The sequence below is a fragment of the Primulina tabacum genome, chromosome 11 (genome assembly GCF_025594145.1).
Source record: "Primulina tabacum isolate GXHZ01 chromosome 11, ASM2559414v2, whole genome shotgun sequence".
Lineage (NCBI taxonomy): Eukaryota > Viridiplantae > Streptophyta > Magnoliopsida > Lamiales > Gesneriaceae > Primulina > Primulina tabacum.
In genome coordinates, this window is record NC_134560.1 from 10,164,127 (window position 1) to 10,188,395 (window position 24,269).

General features: G+C 37.0%; 1 protein-coding gene across 2 annotated transcripts; it reads left to right on the forward strand.

Annotated features, from left to right (window-relative positions):
• Positions 1-10,887: 10,887 nt before the first annotated feature.
• LOC142519227 (uncharacterized) lies at positions 10,888-24,038 on the forward strand. Of its 2 annotated transcripts, none has more exons than XM_075622170.1 (17): positions 10,888-11,204; positions 11,290-11,473; positions 17,033-17,083; positions 17,185-17,360; positions 17,625-17,702; positions 17,817-17,928; positions 20,388-20,472; positions 20,558-20,609; positions 20,700-20,764; positions 20,843-20,958; positions 21,028-21,140; positions 21,542-21,610; positions 22,264-22,321; positions 22,457-22,530; positions 23,404-23,452; positions 23,577-23,656; positions 23,749-24,038. In XM_075622170.1, the coding sequence occupies exons 2-17, from the start codon at positions 11,350-11,352 to the stop codon at positions 23,809-23,811; spliced, it is 1,365 nt and encodes a 454-aa protein (XP_075478285.1). In that variant the 5' UTR covers positions 10,888-11,204; positions 11,290-11,349; the 3' UTR covers positions 23,812-24,038. The 2 variants fall into 2 exon arrangements, with proteins under 2 accessions (XP_075478285.1, XP_075478286.1); XM_075622171.1 differs by having other exon boundaries at positions 10,888-11,164; positions 11,255-11,473.
• Positions 24,039-24,269: the final 231 nt, after the last annotated feature.

A 24,269-nucleotide genomic window follows, 5' to 3' on the forward strand; every position in this document is an offset into this window, starting at 1 on the left:
TTTCAAATCCACCAAAACTTCTGTATATATCATGATAGAAGGAAGATGAAGACATCATTCAACATCTTCATTTTTCTTTCAAAAATAAATTTTTTAGTATTTTCAGTTTATGTATACTGTAATTCTAGTTACTGTAAGTAGCTAAACAAATTTAGCATCTCTACATAATGTTACTATGTAATATTATGTTGTATGTTTGAATAAAAGAACCAATACTTACTGAAGCAACCTCGATTTTTTTTTCTAATCTTAAATCATAAATTATAAATTACTAAATAATTTAACATAATCATGAATCATAATAATTTAACAATTTAAAATCTCAAGTGCATAAAATAAAATCATAAATCATTGACTAACCAAAAATCCTAAATCGACATTTAAAAAGATCAACTAACAATAAAAATAAAGCATAAAATATCTATAATAAAAATCATTAACATAAATCCTTAAATCAAAAATCTATCTAGCTAATGCGAAACATAAAGGTCCTCGGGTGTGTACTGCTGCACTCGATCCACTCAATCATCACTACCTCCCATAAATAATCAAATCATGCATCATACAAACCTAGTGAGTCTAAAGACTCAACACGTTCTAAACATGGATAACAAATAATATATATACATTCACATGCAATAAAAAGTTATATTTTTATTTAAAATAATCTTTTAAACATAAATAAATCATTTAAAATCATTTTAGCATAATTAAATCATAAATCGTAAAATAATTTTAAAATAACTTTTAGCATAAATAAATCCTTCCAAAAATCATTTAAAATAAGTTTTGAGCATAAATAAATCATTTTAAAAATAGCTTTAATCATCATCATGAATCATATATCATAAAATCATTTTAATCATGAGCTTTCAATCATATATCATTTTGGGTGAAGTTTGATCCTTGAAAGTGACTGGCTTTTATCCTTTGGTCGACTGATCAGTCTTCAGCTCCACATGGTCCATGGGGGTATGCACTAGGCTCCACCGTGGAAATACGATCGTCGGGGTCCTCTGGAGCCTTTTCCCATACACGGGGTCCCTCTGGGACCTTGGTCCGTAAACGGGGTCCCTCTGGGGCCTTGGCCCGTATATGGGTTCCCTCTGGGGCCTTGGCCCGTATATGGGTTCCCTCTGGGGCCTTGGCCCTCACGTCATCCCCACAAAATTGTAAGTTCACCATCCTCAACATAAACGGATCCCCCACAAATCATATATCATATCTTTTGTCACAGTCAATTCACATCCCTCAAAATATTTTTCATTTTCTTTAAAAATCATAAAATAAGACAGCTTTCCAAAAATAGCATTTTAAACAGTATAAATTGCACAGCTTTACCATAAATCGTAAAAATACATATTATCATCAAAATCATCATAATAAATAATAAAATATCATTTTACAAGAATTATGATCCTTCGGGACGCTGTCAAGCGTTTTCGTATTTTCTTAAGTGTAAAAAGATCGTTTTGCCCCTGGACGTAAAATTTCTCGAATTTATCTTTTTCTCACTTTTAATGACATGAGATTATTCTAAATAATTATTTAAGCTTAAATATAATTTTTCATAATTTTATAAGTTTAAAACTAGACTTTTAAATTAATTCTTTAATTAACGTTTTGTGAGGCGATAAAATCCCGGATAATTCCAAAACTCATTATTTTGACCCCAAACTTTAAACATAACATTTTTAGTATTTATTTTACCCTTACAAGTCATGAACCACATCCGTGGACCCATGGATTCAAGTTTAGTTCTTTAATTTTCGATCAACCCGAGCCATCTCCCGATTTACTCGAGCCACGCCCGAGCCACCTCGAGCCAAACCCTAGCCAAACCATCTAGGCACCCTCCTGGCCAAGCCCAAACCCTTGAACCTAGCCCTAGCTTTCTCAAACTCGCCTGGAACCGGACCCAATCTGCACATGGTCTTGAATTTACGCTTATAGACTCCTAGTGACACTAGGACACCTCCAGCCAAGCCACCACCGAGCCCACCTGACCCTGACCATCTCTGGACCATGCCCAGACCCAACTCAGACCAGCCCAGCCACTTGAACGCACGCACAAACCAACTGAAGTAAACAGAAGCTACACGCATGGTGCCACTCACGCTACAAGACTCTCAGCCAGGGGCGGAGGCATTGCTTTCTTCACCCAGGCTTTAGCCCGGGTGGTCCAAAAAAATTTAAAAAATTTATATGTAAATTTTTTTATAATTTTGGATAAATATGATATTAGCCCGGGTAGATCAATTTAAAATATTATAGAATTTCAGAGTTTAAAATTCTAGCCCGGGTAGAATCGGATTCCTGGCTCCGCCACTGCTCTCAGCCACCCTAGGAATCCTCTAGCCACTTAACCAGCGATCACCTTGGACCCTCACCGACCCTGGACCATGCCCAGACCCAACCCAGACCAGCCCAGACCTTATAACCCGCGCGCGAGCCACCTGGTTCAGGAAAACAGCAGCTGCACATTCACCTTTGCTGCCATGCAGTTCCCTCACGATTTGCTCGAACCACAGCGCACCCACTTGCACCAACCCATGGCCCGACCCCTGATCATGACCCTAGGAGCCTGATGGACCAGCCTGGCTCGTGCCCAGGCTAGCCGCAACCCCTCTTCTCAGCCCTTCCCTCTTGCACGCTCGAGAAGAGTCCTTGCTCAAGTGGACTCTTCCCTAGCCACTCCCCTTGAGCCTTAGCCATGCTAGGACCCTACCTGACCCTAACCCATGTCTAGCCCAGGCCCCAACCCAAGCCCTGGCCAACCCGTGAGCCCCCATGCAAAGAAACGAGCCTTGAACCTCAACAAGCACACAATCTCAAAAAAATACTCTCGGCCCTTTTTACTGAATTCTGCCCACGGTTTTCCACTGTATTTCCTTCAATATTTATCATGTTTTTTACATATTTTAATCATATAAAATCCTACCTTGGCAGCATTTCGTTGGATTTAAAAACGTTTTTCATAAAAACGTCGTATAAACGTTCTACCGTAAAAATTATCGAGTACCTATTTTATTCTTGCATCAAAAATTAAATCATGCATAATATGATTTGTATGATGTTAAAAGAGTTTAAGAAACGTGCCTTTGCGTTTATAACGCTCGAATATACGATTTTCGGCGAGGGTGCGACGTTGGACGACCGGATGACAAAGAACACAAGCCTTTTTCCTTCCCAAATTTTTGAAAATACTTGTGAGTGTGTGAGGAGAATTTCGGCTGATTGGTGAAATAATTTGTGAAGTTTTGAAAACCTAATACACTTATTTATAATTTAATTAACATATTAATGGGCTTGGTTTTGGACTTGCAAGCTTAAGGGTAATTGGACCTACTAAAATTAATAAAATTGGACCCAATAACACTTAAATAATTAAATAATAAAAGTTTATAAAATTAGTTTCCATAAAATAATATTTTTGATCTTTTAAAACTCCTTGTTTGCCCAAAACCGACTTCCCGGGAAAAATCGAGCTCGACTCGTAAAATAATTCGAACTCTAACATTTTTAAGAAAATTAAATTATTTTTAAATCATATTAGGAAGCCTTGCCATTATTTATTAAAAATACATATTCTTGTCTTGGTCGTCCCCGGTCTCCTTTCCCCTGCCTATTATCGAATATTCGAGAAAAAATCTTAATTTCATGCAATCATGTCATATTATCAATTTATCATGCAATTATACATTTAATCATATAATAAATATCATGCAAGCATTTAAAAAGAATTAAATAAACAATTAAGCAATTAAAATAATTTTGCATGCATGCGGTTTACGTAGGTTGATTTTTCGGATATTACATTTACTGCTCATCTTATGTATTATTTTCAAAATTAAACTTCTTTACTATACACTGTGAGGGTAGAAAACAATATATGGTAGTGCCGTTGAAGGGATCTACGTCAAAATCATTTGTTGTGACTGTATGGTTAGACTGTGAGGAACATACTATAAAACCCAGTGGGTACTACCTGACAACATTCCGTTCAAAGATGTTAAATGTTTAATTTATTATACAGAAGCATGATGTGTGTGTGTGTGTGTGTGTGTATATATATATATATATATATATATATATATATATATATATATATAAACAGAATTCAAGATATATAGGCTGAAAACTTTGAGCAGCTTTACGTCTTTGGGTATGTTCGATATGTATAACAACGACACGTACCGAAAATGAGATCAATGATGATTTTGCAAATGAGTAAATCTAAATGAAACTAGGTTTAAAGATTTATTTGAAATTTGCCCTAAAATCAAAAGGGTAAATAATTTTTAAATCCCCAAATTTAAACTTGGGTTTGTGGTCTGTCATAGTCAGAAAAAATATTTATGCACTGCTTGATTGATAGAAAAATGTTTCTGCACTCGCTGGGTCTGTATTTTCACATACAAAAATCGATAGAAAGTATTGAATATATTTATATAGTATAAATATCTATGAGTTTTTAGTACCAACTAGTTTCAATTTTAGTACAAATACATGTGTTTATTGTATAAAAATCTTTGACTACTATGTTTTTTTATATATCAAAATTGAAAGTGTAAATCATGATTGTGTACCAAATTTTAGGCCACGGACACCATACATATATAAATCAATACGTTAATTTAATATTTTTGTATATAAAGTTTCTTAAATTAGTGTACCAAATTTTTTAATTGTTTTGTACTCAAATATGTAAAATAAGTATTGATATTAATAAAATTGAAACAATTTTATATTCAAAATTTTATTTTTTATACTAGATCTGATCCAGTTGATATTCAATTATCATATATTGGTATCATGTTTTCAATATTTTGTATCGATTTTCATCTCTAAAAAGACATGCAAGCTCATAGAGTGAAAAACAATTTTCAATAGATCAGATATTGCAATAACATTTTTTTCTTATGAGACTAACCCCTGTGTTCGTGAATTAAAGGCAATTAACTGAAAACTGTTGAAAAATATATTTAAAATATGTGTATTAAATATTTGAATGTTGAATATTTAAATGTTGAAAATAAGAGTTGTAAATATTGAAAATTAGTGTGTGATGATGTAGGTAATGATGTATTTTATTTTTGGATTATTTGTAAAGATTTTCTATAAATAGATCTCTCATTTGTGAAGAAAATCACAATTGAGTAGAGAGAAAAATATTATAAAGTGTGTAGTTTGGTAAATTTTGAGAGTTTGAAATTTTTACTTTTTACCATAAATTTTTACTTTTTCACAAAACGTTATCAGCACGAAGCTCTAAAAGTCCTCCATCCTTTTCCAAGCTCCAAACAGAAGAAAAAGGTAACAAAAGTAATAATATTTATTTTACTGTTATTTATTTATTGTGTATATATTTAATATATAATATAATGTTATTATTAATAATAAAAATAAATTTTTCAAAAACTTGTTATAAATTTTTCAAAAACTTGTTACCATAAAATTATACAAATACATACCTTTATTTTTTTTATACACCAACGGTCATAAACGGTAACAAAACGGCTAGTTTTTGCCCTATAAATATGATCTCATAAACACATTCAATCACTCCAACTTTCTCTTCTTCTCTAAAAATTATTCTTCACTAAATTTTCGAAAAAAAAAAGAAGATGGCTTTCTCAAGGTTATTTTTAATTATTTTGGTTATCATACTCACGAGTCTTTTATTTATCGGAGAATATCCTCCTCGTGTGTTTTCTTTATTTTTACAAATGCTTGTACTTGTTGTTTATCCATTACTTTGTATTGCAATATTCATTAACTAATAAAATGCATCGTAATTTTTTTTTAGTACCACCATGTCAAATTTGACAAAGCTCGAATTTGTTGCGCTCGACATCACGGGAAAAAATTATATGCCATGGACTCTCGATGTAGAAATGCATCTTGAGTCATTGGGTCTAAGTGAGACAATAAAAGACAATGACATATCGACATCACAAGAAAAGGCAAAAGCCATTATATTTTTGCGTCGACATCTCGACGAGGGATTGAAATGTGAATATTTAATTGAAAAAGATCCAATGGCTTTGTGGAAAGGATTGAAAGAAAGATTTGAACATATAAGGGAAGTTATACTTCCGACCGCCCGTGATGAATGGAATATGTTAAGATTCCAAGATTTTAAGAAAGTCAGCGATTATAATTCAGCGATGTATCGAATAATCTCGCAGCTAAAATTTTGTGAACATGAGGTCACAGAATTGGAAATGCTTGAAAAAACATTTTCCACGTTTCATGCATCAAATATTATTCTACAGCAACAATATAGAGTACGTGGATTTGCGAGATATTCTGAACTCATCGCCTGTCTTCTTGTGGCGGAAAAAAACAACGAGCTATTAATGAGAAATCATCAGTCCCGACCCACTGGATCAACAACATTTCCAGAAGTAAATGCTGTAAGAAAAAATAAATTTAAACCTGGAAACCAAAATCAAATTCAAAGACAAGGTTTTGGTCGAGGTCGAGGTCGTGGACGTGGACGTGGACGTGGAATTGGCCGTGGTCGTGGTCGAGGTCGTGGTTTTGAAAACAATAGAGATAGTTATTTTTATAATTCATCTCAAAAGAGCGTCCCAAACCATCCACAGAAAAGGCATCATGAGAATACAAGTGTTAATGAGAATCACTCAAAAATGATCGATTGGGACATCCTAGTTGATAATTCTTCAATATTAACCAATTGGCATGATCGATTGGGACATCCTAGTTCAACAATGATGCGAAGAATTATAGAAAATACACATGGTCATCCGCTGAAAGACCAGAAGATCTTTCAGAATAATAAGTTTCAATGTAAAGCATGTTCTCTTGGAAAACTTATTATAAGACCATCACCAGCCAAAATCCAAACTGAATCACCAATGTTTCTTGAACGTATTCAGGGTGATATTTGTGGACCAATCCATCCACCATGTGGACCATTCAGATAATTTATGGTATTGATTGATGCCTCCAGCAGATGGTCACATGTATGTTTATTGTCAACTCGAAATGTTGCATTTGCAAGATTACTTGCTCAAATAATAAAATTGAGGAATCAATTTCCCGATTATACAATCAAGAAAATTAGACTTGATAATGCTGGTGAATTTACTTCCCAAACTTTCAAATGATTATTGTATGTCTATGGGAATCATTGTTGAGCATCCTGTTGCTCATGTACATACACAGAATGGATTGGCTGAATCATTGATTAAACGTCTGCAAATGATTGCTAGACCAATGATTATGAAAACAAAGCTCCCTATTTCTATATGGGGACATGCAATTTTACACGCTGCTTCATTAATTCGCATCAGACCAAGTGCATATCATAAATACTCCCCATTGCAGCTTGCATTTGGTAAAGAACCAGACATTTCTCATTTGAGAATTTTTGGATGTATGGTGTATGTGCCTATTGCACCACCGCAACGAAAGAAAATGGGACCTCAAAGAAAGGTTGGAATTTATATCGGTTATGATAGTCCATCAATCATTCAATATCTTGAACCTCAGACAGGCGACGTGTTCACAGCATGTTTTGCTGATTGTCATTTTAATGAGGAAATCTTCCCAATGTTAGGGGGAGAACAGAAACATACCGAAAAGGAAATTACATGGCATGTATCATCATTGTTACATCTGGATCCAAGAACAAAACAATGTGAAAAAGATGTACAACAAATTGTACACTTGCAAAGAATAGCCAATCAAATACCAGATGCATTTGCTGACACAAAAAGGGTAACTAAATCATATATACATGCTGCAAATGCCCCTGCTTGAATTGAAATTCCAAAGAAACAAATTGAAGATACTCATGATGTCATTAAACGCCTGAAGCGTGGAAGGCCAGTCGGTTCCAAGGATAAAAATCCTCGAAAAAGAAAATTTATAGAGAAACACGATTATCACAAATTAAAGAATGATGTTCCTGAAGAAACACATGATGATCACAAAATAGAGAATGGTGTTCCTGAAGAAACACATGATGATGAAAATATTCGGTCAGAACCACAAACTGACGAGAATCATGAAATATCTATCAATTACATTAATACTGAAAAAATATAGAACCGAAAAGATATAGAAGAAATTGATGATATATTTTCTTATAATGTGGCAATCGACATCATAAATGATAATGAAGATCATGAACCAAAATCTTTTGGTGAATGTAAAAATCGGCAGGATTGGATAAAATGGAAGGAAGCCATCCAGGTTGAATTGGATTCGCTAAATAAACGTAATGTTTTTGGACCTATAGTCCTTACACCTGAAGGTGTAAAACCTGTTGGATACAAATGGGTTTTTATTCGAAAGCGAAATGAAAAAAATGAAATAGTGAGATATAAAGCTCGACTTGTTGCACAAGGTTTTTCTCAAAGGCCTGGAATTGATTATGAAGAAACGTATTCTCCCGTGATGGATGCAATTACGTTTCGGTATTTGATTAGCTTGGCGGTATCTGAAAATTTAGAAATGCGTCTTATGGATGTTGTTACAGCTTACTTATATGGATCACTTGATAGTAATCTATATATGAAAATCCCTGAAGGATTTAAGATGCCTGAAACACAAAGTTCAAAACCCAGAGAATGTTATTCTGTGAAATTACAAAGATCATTATATGGGTTAAAGCAATCTGGTCGAATGTGGTATAATCGACTAAGTGATCACTTGATGAAAAAGGGATATGTAAATAATTCAATATGCCCTTGTGTTTTCATTAAGAAAACAACATCCGGATGCGTAATTATTGCTGTATATGTTGATGATTTAAACATCATTGGAACGAATAAGGAAATTCAAGAAGTTGTGTCATACTTGAAGGAAGAATTTGAAATGAAGGATCTTGGAAAAACCAAGTATTGTCTAGGTTTACAAATTGAACAAAAAGAATGTGGAATGTTTGTTCACCAGACAAATTATACAGAAAAGATCCTTAAACGTTTTAATATGGATAAATCAAATCCTTTAAGTACTCCAATGGTTGTTAGATCATTAAACATAGAAAAGGATCCATTCCGTCCATGTGAAGAAGATGAAGATATTCTTGATCCAGAAGTACCATATCTAAGTGCTATCGGTGCCCTTATGTATCTTACAAATTGTACAAGGCCTGATATATCTTTTGCCGTAAATTTGTTGGCAAGATTTAGCACATATCCAACAAAGAGATAATGGAACGGAATTAAACATATATTCCGTTATCTACGAGGAACGACAGACTTTGGACTTTTGTATTCAAAAGATGCTAATCCAAGTATAATTGGTTATGCCGATGCTGGATACTTATCTGATCCACACAAGGCACGTTCCCAAACTGGATATGTTTTTGCTCGTGGAGGCACTGCAATTTCTTGGCGTTCACAGAAACAAACGCTCGTAACAACTTCATCAAATCATGCCGAGATTATTGCACTACATGAAGCAAGTCGTGAATGTGTGTGGTTAAAATCAATGACCCAACATATCCAAATCTCATGCGGATTATCATTCGACGAGAAGCCTGTGATACTATATGAAGATAATGCTGCATGTGTTGCTCAAATGAAAGAAGGATACATAAAAAGCGACAGAACTAAACATATTCCTCCTAAGTTCTTCGCATTCACCAAGGAGCTTAAGAAGAATAAATGTATTGATGTTCGTCACATTCAATCAAGTGAAAATTCATCAGATCTCTTCACACAGGCGCTTCCTACGTCAATATTCAAAAAGCATATATATAATATTGGGATGCGCAATCTACGAAATTTGTGAAGAATTGTTCGTGTCAACATGAGGGGGAGTTTACGTGAGTGCACTCTTTTTCTCTTGCTATGGTTTTTATCCCATTGGGTTTTTTTCCTAGTAAGGTTTTTAACGAGGCAGTATAAAAACACGTAATGAAGACAATCATTATGATCATCATCACAAGGGGGAGTGTTGAAAAATATATTTAAAATGTGTGTATTGAATATTTGAATGTTGAATATTTGAATGTTGAAAATAAGAGTTGTAAATATTGAAAATTAGTGTGTGATGATGTAGGTAATGATGTATTTTATTTTTGGATTATTTGTAATGATTTCCTATAAATAGATATCTCATTTGTGAAGAAAATCACAATTGAGTAGAGAGAAAAATATTATAAAGTGTGTAGTTTGGTAAATTTTGAGAGTTTGGGATTTTTACTTTTTACCATAAATTTTTACTTTTTCACAACAAAAACAATATATGAATGTGTTTTTGCATTTCTCTAATATTATATTTATTTATAATATTTGATTAATTTTGTGAAATTAATGTATTAAGTGATAAAGTAAAATAAAGCTTCAACAAATTTTAACAATACTAATCATTTATATTCTCTATATATAGCTTAAAAATATATAATCATAATATATCATTTATAATTTGAATATAATATTTTGAAAATCAAGATCCCATTACTCTAATTTTTAATGCTCAATATATGAAGATTAATCTAATTTTTTAAGGCAAAAACTTGTGTGAGACGGTCTCACTGATCATATTTTGTGAGACGGATATCTTATTTGGTCATCCATGAAAAATTATTACTTTTTATTGTGAACATCAGTAGGGTTGTCTCATCTCACGGATAAAGATTCGTGAGACCGTATCACAAGATACTTATTTTTTTTTTCAGTGACACATCAACTAGACAAATATAAATTATTCTTACTTTATATATATATTTTAAGTACAAAGATAGATGTGTTTGAACTTTGAATAATTAACTTAATTGCTAAAATAGGAAGGATAGTATTTTGGGCGTATCTGTAAATAGTTTTAAATATGAGGATATTGTACAATTTATTTTATTTCATTATATAGACCTTAGAGCCGCATCATTCACCCGCCAAATCCCACACACGCGTTTTCCCGCCTCCATTCTCCTCCACTTTCTGATCCGGACTCAGCCGTTGCTTCCGGCGGCGGAAGGTCTACGGAAGCCCTTCTCTTAGATTCCAGAATAACGGGCATTCAAACACACTTTTAATCAACCATAGAAGTAAGAAGAGGGGCATCAGGATTCAGGCCCATTCCAAGGACTTCAATTTTTAGTGAGGGAAAAATACCTCGTTTCCGATTGGTTCTGGTTCTTCACCGTAAGGAGCGACGGTCGTAAGCCTTTTGAAAAAGACGGAAGGTCCGCCGTCTCATTCTCTCGTTCGCAAGTTCATCTGCCTGTATGAATGCTCATATGCGTGATTGTGGATATTCAACTGTAATTTTTCAGGGCTAGGGTTGTAAAATCTAGTTTTCCATCTGTAGTCTGGGACCAAATGATTCGTATTCTTCGCGTGCTTTGCCGGAAAAATTGAATTTTCTGAAATGGTTGGAGAAAGAGTTGCGGACGAAAGGGAAGATATGGAAATTGACGGAGTAAAAGCAGAGAAAAAGACTAGTAATGACATTCCGGATGAGTTTAATGCCAATTTCCTCAAAATTTACTACGGTAATTTGTCGAGTTTGCTTTGAACCTTTTTGTCAACTTCGTTGGTTTCTTCTTTTGAATTTTATTTGTCTGATTTAACCTGTTGCCACCGATCCACTCTTTGGGTTACAAATGCTGGAAAGATTGGATTGAATCTTCATCTTTTATTTTCGGGATGTTTCAATGAAATGATAATGGATTGGGATGGAAATTTCGCAAGATTGTGAGCGTGTTTTTGAGATTTCCGCCCACTTTTTATAGTTGGGAATTGAGGCTCGTTGAAGAGAGAATCTCACGATCTCTGACTTTGGTAGAAGAAACTCAATTTGATGATTTTATTCCCTCACTTCTGCTGAATATATATACAAGCCAAACTAAAGGATAAGAATCCCAATCAAATCCACTTGATATCTTCCTAGATGATATCTTCGTAACTAATAAACAACCATATCTAATCCAAACCAACTAAATGAGATAATATCTTATTTAAAGAATTAAAAAAAACAAGATAACTCTAGAATCCTCTTATCTAATCTACCACCTTGTACTTCCCATGAGTGTGTCTTTGATAAACAATATCTTTTGAAGGCGTTGGGTTGGGCTTGGGCTCGGTAATTGCTGGGGGTGGGCTGGTCGTGACATTACACCCCTCTGGAGACACGTGATTGTCCACGATCACAAATGAGGGAAACTCCACGGCCAAGGTGGAAGCATCCTGCCAAGAAGCCTCGGTGGGTGAGAGGCCAGCTCAGTGAATCAGCAGCTCCCGACGTCCCTGGCGGAATCTCGAATCCAGAATGGCCAGTGGCTGCGGTGGTTCGTCTTGGTTGAGTACTGGCAGGTGTGTGTCGTGGGGAATGTTGCCCTTAAATGGCTTCAGAGAAGAGACATGGAAGACTGGGTGGATCAAGGAGGAGTCAGGAAGCTTGAGTTTGTATGCCACTTGACCAATGCGTTCAATAACTTCGAATGGGCCAAAGTAACGTGGGGAGAGTTTCTTGTTCATCCGCTTTTCCACACTAGATTGGCGGTACTGTTGTAAGCGTACCAGAACTATATCCTCTATTGCATATTGGACATCCCGGTGAGATGCGTCATATTGAGTCTTCATGAGGTTCTGGGCGTGCAGTAGGCGTTGACGGAGGTGTTTCAGGACTTCGTCTCTGGTCTGTAATTCTTTGTCGACGGCCTCTAATTTCGCTACCCCTGGGCAAAATGATAGAAGATGCGGCGGTGGTCGGCCGTAGACAACTTCAAATGGGGAAGAACGTAAGGACGAATGGAAGCTGGTGTTATAGCAAAATTCAGCCCACGCAAGCCATGTGGTCCATTTCTTAGGCAAGTCACCGGATAAGCAACGGAGATACATCTCCATAATACGGTTAACCACCTCCGTTTGGCCATTCGATTGAGGATGGTAGGCCGATGTAAAACAAAGTTGGGTGCCACTCAAGCGGAACAGTTCCTTCCAAAATCTACTAGTAAATGTGACATCTCGGTTGCAAACAATAGACTCGGGCAACCCGTGAAGCTTGAAAATATTCTCAAAAAAAATCCGAGCGACCAATACTGCTGTATAAGGGTGTGAAAGGGCAACAAAATGCGCATATTTTGAAAATCGGTCAACCACAACCAAGAGAACATTCTTCCCTTGCGATAGGGGAAGTCCCTCGATAAAATCCATAGAGATATCCGTCCATACGTGGTGAGGAACTGGGAGGGGCTGTAACAACCCTGCCGGCTTCAAATTTTCAGTCTTATTGCGTTGGCGAACTTCACATTCCGCCACAATTGATTTTATTTGGCTGCGCATGCGTGGCCAGTAGAAGTCCCGCTGAACGCGATGCAAAGTCTTCAAATATCCTTCATGGCACGAGCTATGAATATAAGAGATGATGGTACCTGTCAAGGCCGAATCCGGAGGTAAGAACACCCTCTGATTATACCAAAGGAGATCATCCGAGAAGTCCCAGGGCCCCAGAGCTTCTCCAGCCTTTACCTTATCAATCAAGGGCTGTAACTCGCTCCTAGAGACGAGTTCACTTCTGATTTTGTCCAACCAATCCAGCCGTGGGATTGATAGAGCGCAAATAGAGCCACTGTCTGATTCATCTCGTCTTGGGAGGGCGTCGGCCACCACATTGGCTTTTCCTGGTTTATATTCCACCTTGAATTCAAATCCCAACAGCTTGCTGATCCATCGTTGCTGAGGGGATGTCGTGATACGTTGTTCCATCAGAAATTTGAGACTGTAATGATCGGTGTGCACCAAGAATGAAACTCCCCACAGATATGTCCGCCAGTGGCGGATGGCCTTAGCCAACCCAATCAACTCTTTTTCATATGCGGATAATTTCCGGTGTTGCAGAGCCAAAGCCTGGCTATAGAATGCAATAGGACGCTCATTTTGAAGAAGAACAGCTCCTAATCCACTTTCTGAAGCGTCAGATTCTATCACAAATGGTTCTGAAAAATTCGGTAGGGCTAGGACGGGTGTGGATGTCATAGCCTTCTTCAATACCTCGAACGATCGAGTGGTTTCTTGTGACCAGACGAAGGAGTTCTTGCGAAGTAGGCTGGTCAATGGCGCGGCAATAATTCCGTAGTTCTTGACGAACTTGCGATAGTACCCCGGCAAGGCCTAACCCGCGAAGGGCGCGGATAGAGGAGGGGGTCGGCCAATTAGCAATGGCTTCAATCTTCTCGTCATCAACTTTGACCCCCGATTGTGTCACTCGATGGCCGAGATAGGCCACTTCTGTTTGAGCTAGAGCACATTTGGACCGCTTCAGGAAAAACTGTTGTGCCTTGATCGTGGCGAAGACCAGACGTAAGTGTTTCAATAGTTCCTCCCAAGATTTGCTGTAAATCAAAATATCGTCGAAGAAGACAAGAACAAATTTGCGTAGGTAATCCCCGAAGATAGTGTTCATGATGGCCTGAAAAGTGGAGGGCGCATTTGTTAGTCCGAAGGGCATAACCAAAAATTCGAAGTGACCATGATGAGTCCTGAATGCTGTCATGGGAATGCATGTTGGATCCATCAAGACTTGGTGGTATCCTGCTCGGAGATCCAGTTTGGTAAAGAATTGGGCTCCATTAAGCTCTTCCAACAGTTCCTCAATCACAGGGATTGGAAACTTGTCCTTCACAGTCCGCGAATTCAAAGCCCGGTCGTCGACACAAAAACGCCATGATTTATCGGCCTTGCTGACTAATAATACGGGTGATGAAAATGGTGAAGTACTGGGTCGGATAATTCCTTGCTTTAACATCTCGTCGCACTGTCTTTCGATCTCATCTTTCTGTGCGTGCAGGATAGCGGTAGGGTCGAACCACGACAGGATCTGTCCCTTGGGTTAATATAATTTTGTGTGTATGTTGTCGTCGCGGTGGCAGCCCCTTAGGGTCCCCAAAAATCCCTTCAAAGTCCAGCAGCAGCGCCTGAAGGACCTGGTAGTTCCCTTCCGTCAGTTTCTGTTATGGTGAATGCAAAAGGGCCTGAACTCGCGCTAGGATCGTCCCCCTGTAAACTGACCAAGTTTCCTTCATATGGGAAATTCATGACCATGTGTGTGAAGTCCCAAGTGACGGAGCCCAACGTGCACAACCAATTCACTCCCAAGACCACACTAAAGTCTCCCAAAGGTATCAAAAACAGATCCACATAGAATCTAGCTCCTCCCAGAATAACCTGTACACCGCGGCATACCCCTGAGCATTGAAGTTGTCCGCCGTTGGCCACAGACACCATTAGGGTTGGGCGGGTTTCCACGGATAATCCCAGTTCGGCGGCCTCCAGTGTATCCACGAAGCAATGTGTGCTCCCCGAATCGATGAGGACCCTCACGTGGCAGTCGTGAATTGTTCCCCAAATCTGCATTGTTTTCGCGCCCTGGGAGCCAGCAATTGCATGTATAGAGGCCCCAAATTCTTGTGGTTCTTCTTCTTCCGTAGTATTATTATCGTCTGATGTGTCATCCTCTATTCCTTCCAACAGAAATAACCGTTTGCATCGATGCCCCGGCGTGTATCGGTCATCACAATTGTAGCATAGCCCCTTAGAACGCCTCTCTTCCAGCTCCAATCTACTCAGTCGTTTTATTCTAGGTGTCTGGGGCTGTTGTTGAATGTTGGTGCTACGTAGCGGTGCTCGCGGTTCCTCCCTCGGGCAATTGTTGCGTGTCTCATATAATCGTGCCAGATTCATAGCCGTGGTGAGATTTGTTGGGTGATGGATTTGAACTTCTATAGCAATGTTTCTGCGCAATCCACTAATGAACAATTGTATCTCTTGCCTCGACGTCATGGGACCCGAACGGGCCAGCAATTCTTCAAAGCATTCCTGATAATCATTCACCGAGTTTGTCTGACGTAGTTTGGCAAGATCGCCAAAGGTATCTCCTCGAAGGGGTGGGCCAAATCTGAGATCACAATGTTCCGCGAAATCGATCCACTGAATATCGGGCTGATCCCGTTTCAATTTGCGAAACCACAGCTGGGCCTTGCCTTCGAGATGGAAGGATGCTAAACCCACTTTTTCTGCCTCATGTGTGTGCTGGTGGTCGAAGAAATGCTCGCAACGATTGAGCCACGCCAATGGATCTGATTTTCCATCGTAACAAGGGAAGTCTAACCTGGTGTATTCCGGTATGACAAACGAGTTGTCTTTTCCCTCCCGTGTGCGTGGACCAGTGGAGTACGTATCACGGGAATCCAAGTGGTTGTTGTCACCGCCCAGATCGTGCGTTGTTTCTGTTTTGGATCCTGCGACTTGGACCGATAATACTTCCAGGCGTGTGGCAAGATCCCGATGTCGCTGGTCGTTCTCTTGTTGCTGCTGGTTACTCGTCATTCTGTCTTCTTTGTACATGTTGATAAAGGCTTCGAGCTGCCTGTGCATGGAAAGTAAATCCCCCATAGCGCCCTGCTCTGATACCAAGTTGTTATGTGCTCGGGTAATGGATCTAGTTATGGGGCGATTTAGAGAGAATTCACCACTCGCAAGATTGTGAGCGTGTTTCTGAGATTTCCGCCCACGTCTCGCTATTTTTGATAGTTGGGAATTGAGGCTCGTTGAAGAGAGAACCTCACGATCTCTGACTTTGGTAGAAGAAACTCAATTTGATGATTTTATTACCTCACTTCTGCTGAATATATATACAAGCCAAACTAAAGGATAAGAATCCCAATCAAATCCACTTGATATCTTCCTAGATGATATCTTCGTAACTAATAAACAACCATATCTAATCCAAACCAACTAAATGAGATAATCTCTTATTTAAAGAATTAAAAAAAACAAGATAACTCTAGAATCGTCTTATCTAATCTACCACCTTGTACTTCCCATGAGTGTGTCTTTGATAAACAATATCTTTTGAAGGCGTTGGGTTGGGCTTGGGCTCGGTAATTGCTGGGGGTGGGCTGGTCGTGACAAATTCTTTCTTGAATTTGTATCACTGTACTTCTTTGAAACACATGCTTGCAGATATGATCTTGATCATCACGAAGCCTTTTCCTCGAATAAAGCAATAATTATTAAAATAGAATTTCTGAAGCTATTTTTAATCTTTTCAGGAAAGTTTTTTCCATACGCTGATATGCATAAATGGATGTCATATGGAAACGGTGATATTCATTTTTCATTAGCATGATTTGTAGCTACTTCTGTTTCTTTATTCCTTTCCGTTCTCTTTTCTTAATTGTATGATTTGGTTGATTAATTGTAGATGGAAAACATCCTGGGTGTGATCACTCCTACTTTGGGCGAAGAGAATTTTCTTTTACTTTGGATAACGATATTTATTTGCGGTTTCAGTCCTTCAACAATTCTGCTGAACTGGAAAAGGCCATAAAGGAGAAATGCCCTTTCAAAATTGACATAGGTCCTGTTTATAGTGTGGATGTAAGTATAGCTTATTTAACATTTGTATAGATGATTGTTGGTAGTAGTATCTAACTTTTTATTTTGTGCATCTCTCTGGTAAATTATGATGTAGGATTGTATAGGATATTCTGAATAAAAATAAATAAATAAATAAATTGCACTGTATTAAAGGGTAGTTATACTTTACCACTTTGAAGTTGATATTGTTTTGCCATTTTCTTGTCAGTGCAATAGTTTTTGTTCTTTTCTTCGCCATCTATATTGTTTCACTTTGTGCTGCAGCCTGCAAAGAGGCATGCTTATTCCCAGTCTGGTGATAATGTTTTCACACCAGTGGAGAGAGAACTTATATTTGATATAGTAAGTCACTGTTCGCTCATGCTTGTGATTTGATTGTTAAAATATTATCCAGAAGGCAACTGCAACCATTTCTAATGATGCATATATTTGACCCCTGCACTATTTGTCTGGTAGGATATATCGGATTATGACGATGTTAGATATTGCTGTTCGGGAGCTGATGTTTGCTCAGAATGCTGGCCATTGATGACAGTAGCTATCAAAGTGATCGATACAGCACTTAGAGGTTTGAATCGAAACATTATAAAAAAAATTCAAATGGTTCAACAGTCATTTTGAAGTTATGATGAGTAGAAGAACGAGAGTGGTATTTGGGAAAGAAAAACAAAAATTAAATACCAAATATATCCAAATTACTTTATGTAGTTTAGAATGAAGGAGAAATCATTTTTATTCATTCAATAATAATAGAGAACACATACTTTTATAATGTTAACAACCAACTAATCCTAATTTAAAATTTAAAAATTAGACCACTAAAGATTGAATATCCTATTTAAATTCTATCTTATCTAAACTCAAATATCCAATACCCTTCTCAAGTTGGTGCGTAGATGTTACTTGCTAATGAGAAACTCAAAGTTGGGTCTGAACAGTCCTTTGGTGAGAATATCTGCTATATGTTGTGTAGTAGGAACAAACGACATACAAATAGCTTCACTGTTAATCTTCTCTTTTATAAAGTGTGTCAATCATCACATGTTTGTACGATCATGTTGGACTGGATCTTGAGCAATACTAATGACAACTTTATTATCAGACAAAAGTTTCATTGGCACGTCCATTTGCATCTCCAATTCTTCTAATATTTGCTTCAACCACAACATTTCACAAACACCATCATACACAACACTATATTCTGCTTCTAGCAACCATCCTTTGTTTCTTACTTCGCCAAGTTACTAAGTTGCATGTAGATCTTCTATCAATGATTGACTCTGCCCAGTTGGCATCTGTGAAAGCCTCAATGATTGACCCAGTCCAAGTCTTTGATTTCAAATTCTGATGCTAGAGATTTCTTCAACTTGTTCATTTCAGGTAGGTCATCTCCAGTAAGGATTATGTCGTCTACATAAATGATCAACACTATCCTTTTTCCTTCATGTGAGACCTTTGTGAACATGGTATGGTCAGCTTGCCCTTGAGTATACCCTTGGCTTTCGATACAATACCCGTACGTGTACCTGTACATCATCCAGGCTACGATTGAGGCCAGTGAGGAACATGTAAACACGATCATTCTCCTCCTTATAGAGCGCAGCCGGGGTATTTTGTTTTTTAACCTCGGTCAACTATTTAATTAAGAAAATAACCTCCTATTTTAAATACTCACGAGAATGTCATTTTCTTAAATAAATCGTTGACCGAAGTTATTTTGCAAATTTTCCCACAGCAAGCACAATCATCAGGGTTCACCCAATTATCATCTAGCATTGATCCAACTCCTGCCGTAAACTGACCTTAGTATTGTAATAAGCAGTAACACCACAACTACCTTGCTTGGATTGCCACAATCTCGGCTTTAACTCGAAAATCTGAGAAAAGTTTCGAGACAGAGTAGCATTCGCGGACAACATCCCACTCTTCCTTCGCCGTGGTAATGAACAAGTAGGGTTTCCCGATCGCGGGCTCCATCAATTTTATGAGCCAGGAGATGATCAGTGAACTATCTGACCACCATCTTGGTAGGGCAGGGTCCGAAGGCGCAGGGTGTTTTGTCTCCACTGTCAAGTGCCCCAATTTGCCACGCCCGTCGATCGCAAGTTTCACGGCTTGCGCCCACTCCAAATAATTCCTCCCATCCAATTTGTGGACAATAATTTGGAGGCTTGGAATCGGCAGCAATGGGTCGTTCGGAGGGTTACTGGTGGAGCCCGAAGTCATATTTCTAGAAGACTGGTCCGAGGAGCTTTCTGATCGATGAGTGCTTCCTGTCATTGCTGTTTTTGCCAAAGACAGGATATTGGACCTCAACCTGCTGACACCATGTAGTTTAGAATGAGGGAGAAATCATATTTATTCATTGAATAATAACAGAGAATACGTACATTTATAATGTTAACAACCAACTAATCCTAATTTAAAATTTAAACTTTATAAATTAAACCACTAAAGATTGAATATCCTATCTAAATCCTTTCTTATCTAAACTCCAATATCCGCACTTACCCAATGTTCGATCATATAAAAAATATATCTAAAGTTGGTGTTATTCCGGTGATATATGTGGGTGTATAATCTACAGACCTGTAGAGAAAAAGACAATAATACGTTGACTATATATGTAAAGTTGGTATTATTCTGGTAATATATGAGGGTGCATAATCTACAGAGCTGTAGAGAAGGAAGACAATAACACAATATTCATTAACTTTTTCTCTACTGATTACACTGATGATAAGGATACATAACGTTGATTGTAGTTTGATTTGGAAAATTAAACTTTCTATGTCTCAACATCTATGGGGTTTCTTATTGCGTGTTTGTAATAACTAAGATGGGTTTACTATGTCTTCCGTTGATGTGACTTTCACTTGTAAGTAACCCTTTGCTCTTGTTGGTTATGACCATGTCTGTTAATTGTTTCTTGAACAGAGTCCCCTGCAACAAAAGCAAAAAAATTTGGATGCTTTGTTTTTCACATGTCCATGTCCATGCTAACCTTATATATGCTTCTCTCTGCAGATGATTTTGGATTTAACCACATTTTATGGGTATACAGTGGTCGTCGTGGTGTTCATTGTTGGGTTTGTGATGGGAAAGCACGAAGGTAATGGTGATTTATTTGAGGATTAATTCAGCTGATCTACAGTTTCTAGCTTCTAAATGCAAACCAAACTTCTATTAATTAATAGGTTGAGAAATGAACAAAGGGCTGCTATTGCTGAATATTTACAAGTCCGCAAGGTTATTTATGTTCTTTCTGAACAACTTACATTCAGTTTTCTATTCAACATATACCGTTCTGTGTTAAAAGTAATTTTTTTCCTTCTCCAGGGAAATGAAAATAGCCTTAAAAAAGTTTCCCTTGAGGGTGGTTCCTCCCTTCATCCTTTCTTAGCGTAAGCATATGGTGTATATGATTTATCAATCATATGTGCTCCATACCACAAATTACACTATTTGTTATGGTGTTGCAGGAGATCATACACGGATATTTTGAAAGATTTTTTCGAGGGAAAGGTGCTTGCAACTCAACAATTGTTTTCGGATGAGGAAAGATGTGAAAACATACTAGGAATGATTCCCGATGAATGTATGCTAACATGATTTCTTATTGTTTTTTCTCTTCCTGGTTTAGCCATTTACTTCCTAAGTTATGCAGCTATTACTTCTGAGCTGCGAGGGAAGTGGCGGGATAACAAGCGCTCTCGAGATGATGTTAATGTTGCTAGATGGGGCCATGTTAAACACCTTCTGCAATCTGGAAAACAGAAGGTAGGCCTCCTGGCATGTTAGTACCATTTTATTACATTTTTTTTTCCATTTTATTACTTTCTATGAAGGTACAGCCAGTAAAAGGAAACTACAGCTATGAAAACAACAAATTCTAGAAAACAATGAGATACTTGATGATTGGCTCCCTCAATTTAAATGACCAATTCAAGTGTTTTGGACTTTTTAGAAGATAAACGTTGAACTGTTTGCAGCTTGATCCAGTTATCTCGCAGTTTTTAGTTTATTTTACTTGTTCTTATGAGCCCACTGTCTATTCTTCTAGTTTAAACCGGAGGGAAACATTATTGAGTTTCCTTATCATAACATTATTGTAGCTAGCGTTTTCAAGATGTGTATATTGATTTGTTAAAATTCTGAGACTTATTGCCGTACTTTTTCAGTCACTGAGTATTCGTAGATGCGTAGAAGAGATTGTCTTCTCTTTTACCTTTCCAAGACTTGATACGGAGGTTTGACACATTCTCTTCTTTCTATTTCAAAGATTTACGTTCCAGTTAAGTTGTGAATTAGTCATAGTTTTTGTATCAAAACCATCTAATTATGTATTTATGTAGCATGGTTTATCATTCAGTAATCAGCACCTATATGATTAGGGATGACAATGGGGTTGGTTTGGTCCGAAACCCGCGGGTCCAATCTCGGTTGGAACCATTAGACCCGCTAAAAATTATAATTTTTTTTTTAATTTTAGTCACTACTCAATAAAAAATATTTAAAAATTATTAAATCATCAAAGTTGCTTGTCAACTTTATATTGTTAATATTTAAGAACAAATAAATATTATTACAAATTACTAGTAACAACATTTTTTTAAAAAAAACTCAATACCAAAAGAAAATCATAATTATATATTTTAATATTAAACATATCATAATAGAAAAAAATTATTTCAATCCTAAGATATTATAAAGTAAGATTAGGGATTAAGTTATTAATTATTCAATATAATAAAAATATAAATAGATTATTAATAATATAAATATATATACACATAAATAAATATAATGGCGGGACGAGTTTACTAAATCTCATGGCCCACTACAAGTTGTCATCCATAAATATGAACATCACTCACATGAAATATTTTGGATGCCATGTTAGGTTTCAAAGCACATGAATCACTTGCTGAAGGCACCATTCTGTGTACACCCAAAAACAGGTTTCTATTTCGATTACAGTTCTGTTTCTAATAAAAGATTTTCCTGGATCAGATTACAAAAAAGATACTTGACATGAAGCATTCCGGGCTCATGTTTAACTGCATATATTTTTCTCTTTTCTTTATTCCCTCTAGGCCATGTTTGTGTTCCCATCGATCCCAAGCATTGTGATGAATTTGATCCTTCTGCTGTTCCAACCCTTTCAAAGGTGTGAAACCTTATACTTCGGAAATTATCTTGGATTTTTTTTTCTGGATTTTGTTGTAATATAAAATGCCAAGTCATCTTAGCACTTGGCAAGTTAGAGGCAGTTTAAATTAATGATTGATGTACATGTTCCCATCAACTGCTTTGAAATAGCTTCAGATTCTGCTGTGGGTCAATGTTTGTTGGGACGATTTATCGGATCAGAACTTTTTCCTTCCAGATACATGCTTCAAATTGAGTTAATGTGCTGATGAAAATAATGTATTGCTCCTGGCCGAGGCATAATTTCTCATGGTTCCATTGAAATTATGTATGTTGACTCTATGTATTGGCTTCACTGATATATAACAAATACATTCACCAATTTGGCATGACATAAATTTCAAAAAATTTCATGGAATAGTGTGATGAATTGCTTGCACTAGCCGCCTCGAGCTAAATTCTCAGAGAAAATTTTCAGCAACTTGTTAATTCTGTTCACTGGATTTAATTTACCACATTTTTTGGTAAATTTCCTGGTTTATTGTGAGGTCATGAGGATGCCTCATCTGTACAGTGAAGGAAAACCATATTAACATCAGACTTGAAAGTGATCAGCTGGATGGATAATAAATACTGTCAGTGATATGCCTTCGTGCTGTGTAGCAGCCACTGTGCAGAAATTGGTGTCTTCCATGATTTAATTGGGCTGTGTGTTTATGTGTAACACCTGAATTAATGATCAGCTTTGAGCCTCGAAAAGACCCTTTGTTTTTAAGTCTTATTGTATCCAGACATTGATGGTTTTGAAGAGATAATTAGGACTTGAAATCATTATCTCAGTGTTGTTATTGAGTGAAGATTTTAAGAGATTCACTTTTCGATCAATCTGCAGCTTCTTGAAGAACTTAACATGGGAGCTTTGCGATCAGATGGCGAGGATGGTATGATGCCAGTGTTTCCTAGCTCTACCGCTTTCTCATGCTCCCATGTGTATGCACTCACATTCATAACATAACTGCATGCGAAATATTTTGACACTTTTCTTGGGCCTTTGTTCCATGACAGAACTGGAAAATAGCTTGCTTGGACAGTCAATCAAATATTTCAGGTCATCTTTTTTGCAGCCACTGCTCAAGTCCTGCAAGGTACATCAAAACCAGAATGTTACCTTTATTTCTCAGCTGCATTCACCTTCACACATAATGCCTAAGGCCTAACGGGTTCTATTTTCGAGCAGGAAGAGATTGAAAGTTCATATGCTGCCAAAATTCAGCAATCAAACAACTCCCTAAGCTGGTAAAATATTATCGTTTTTCATTTGGAAGGTCCTTTCCGTGTATCTTTACTGTTTCATGTGGAGAAATTGTGATTTGTTATCGCATGTTTCATTTAATAACTTAAGCTGAAACGCAGAAAGAATTAGAAAATGAAAAATCCTTTTTGTGCTTGATAAATCTGTTGTATACGCATATTTGTTTTACCAGAACACCTCGACCAAGTGGTGTGGAGATTTTTTATTTAAAAAAAAAAAAAAAACTCTTGAGTTTGTTCTACTGTACTATAATTTTTACTTTCTTTTTGGAAAAGACAATACATACACCTTTTTGTTCGAACTTTTTATTGTTCTTGATATGCAACAATTTTTCAAGAAAAAAACATGAGAAAAAGATTCAAATTTTTTTGGCATACCTAATATGTTTAGTGATGTATCTTTCCATCTGGTTTTATTTGGGCGTTGGATCTTTTATGACATCCAGA

Coding starts and splice junctions, on each gene's coding strand:
- LOC142519227 (XM_075622170.1), top strand. CDS start 11,350: ATGGTTGGAGAAAGAGTTGCGGACGAAAGGGAAGATATGGAAATTGAC. Junction 17,929..20,387: donor GATCGATACAGCACTTAGAG/GTTTGAATCGAA, acceptor TTCTCTCTGCAG/ATGATTTTGGATTTAACCAC. Junction 21,141..21,541: donor TGCAATCTGGAAAACAGAAG/GTAGGCCTCCTG, acceptor GTACTTTTTCAG/TCACTGAGTATTCGTAGATG.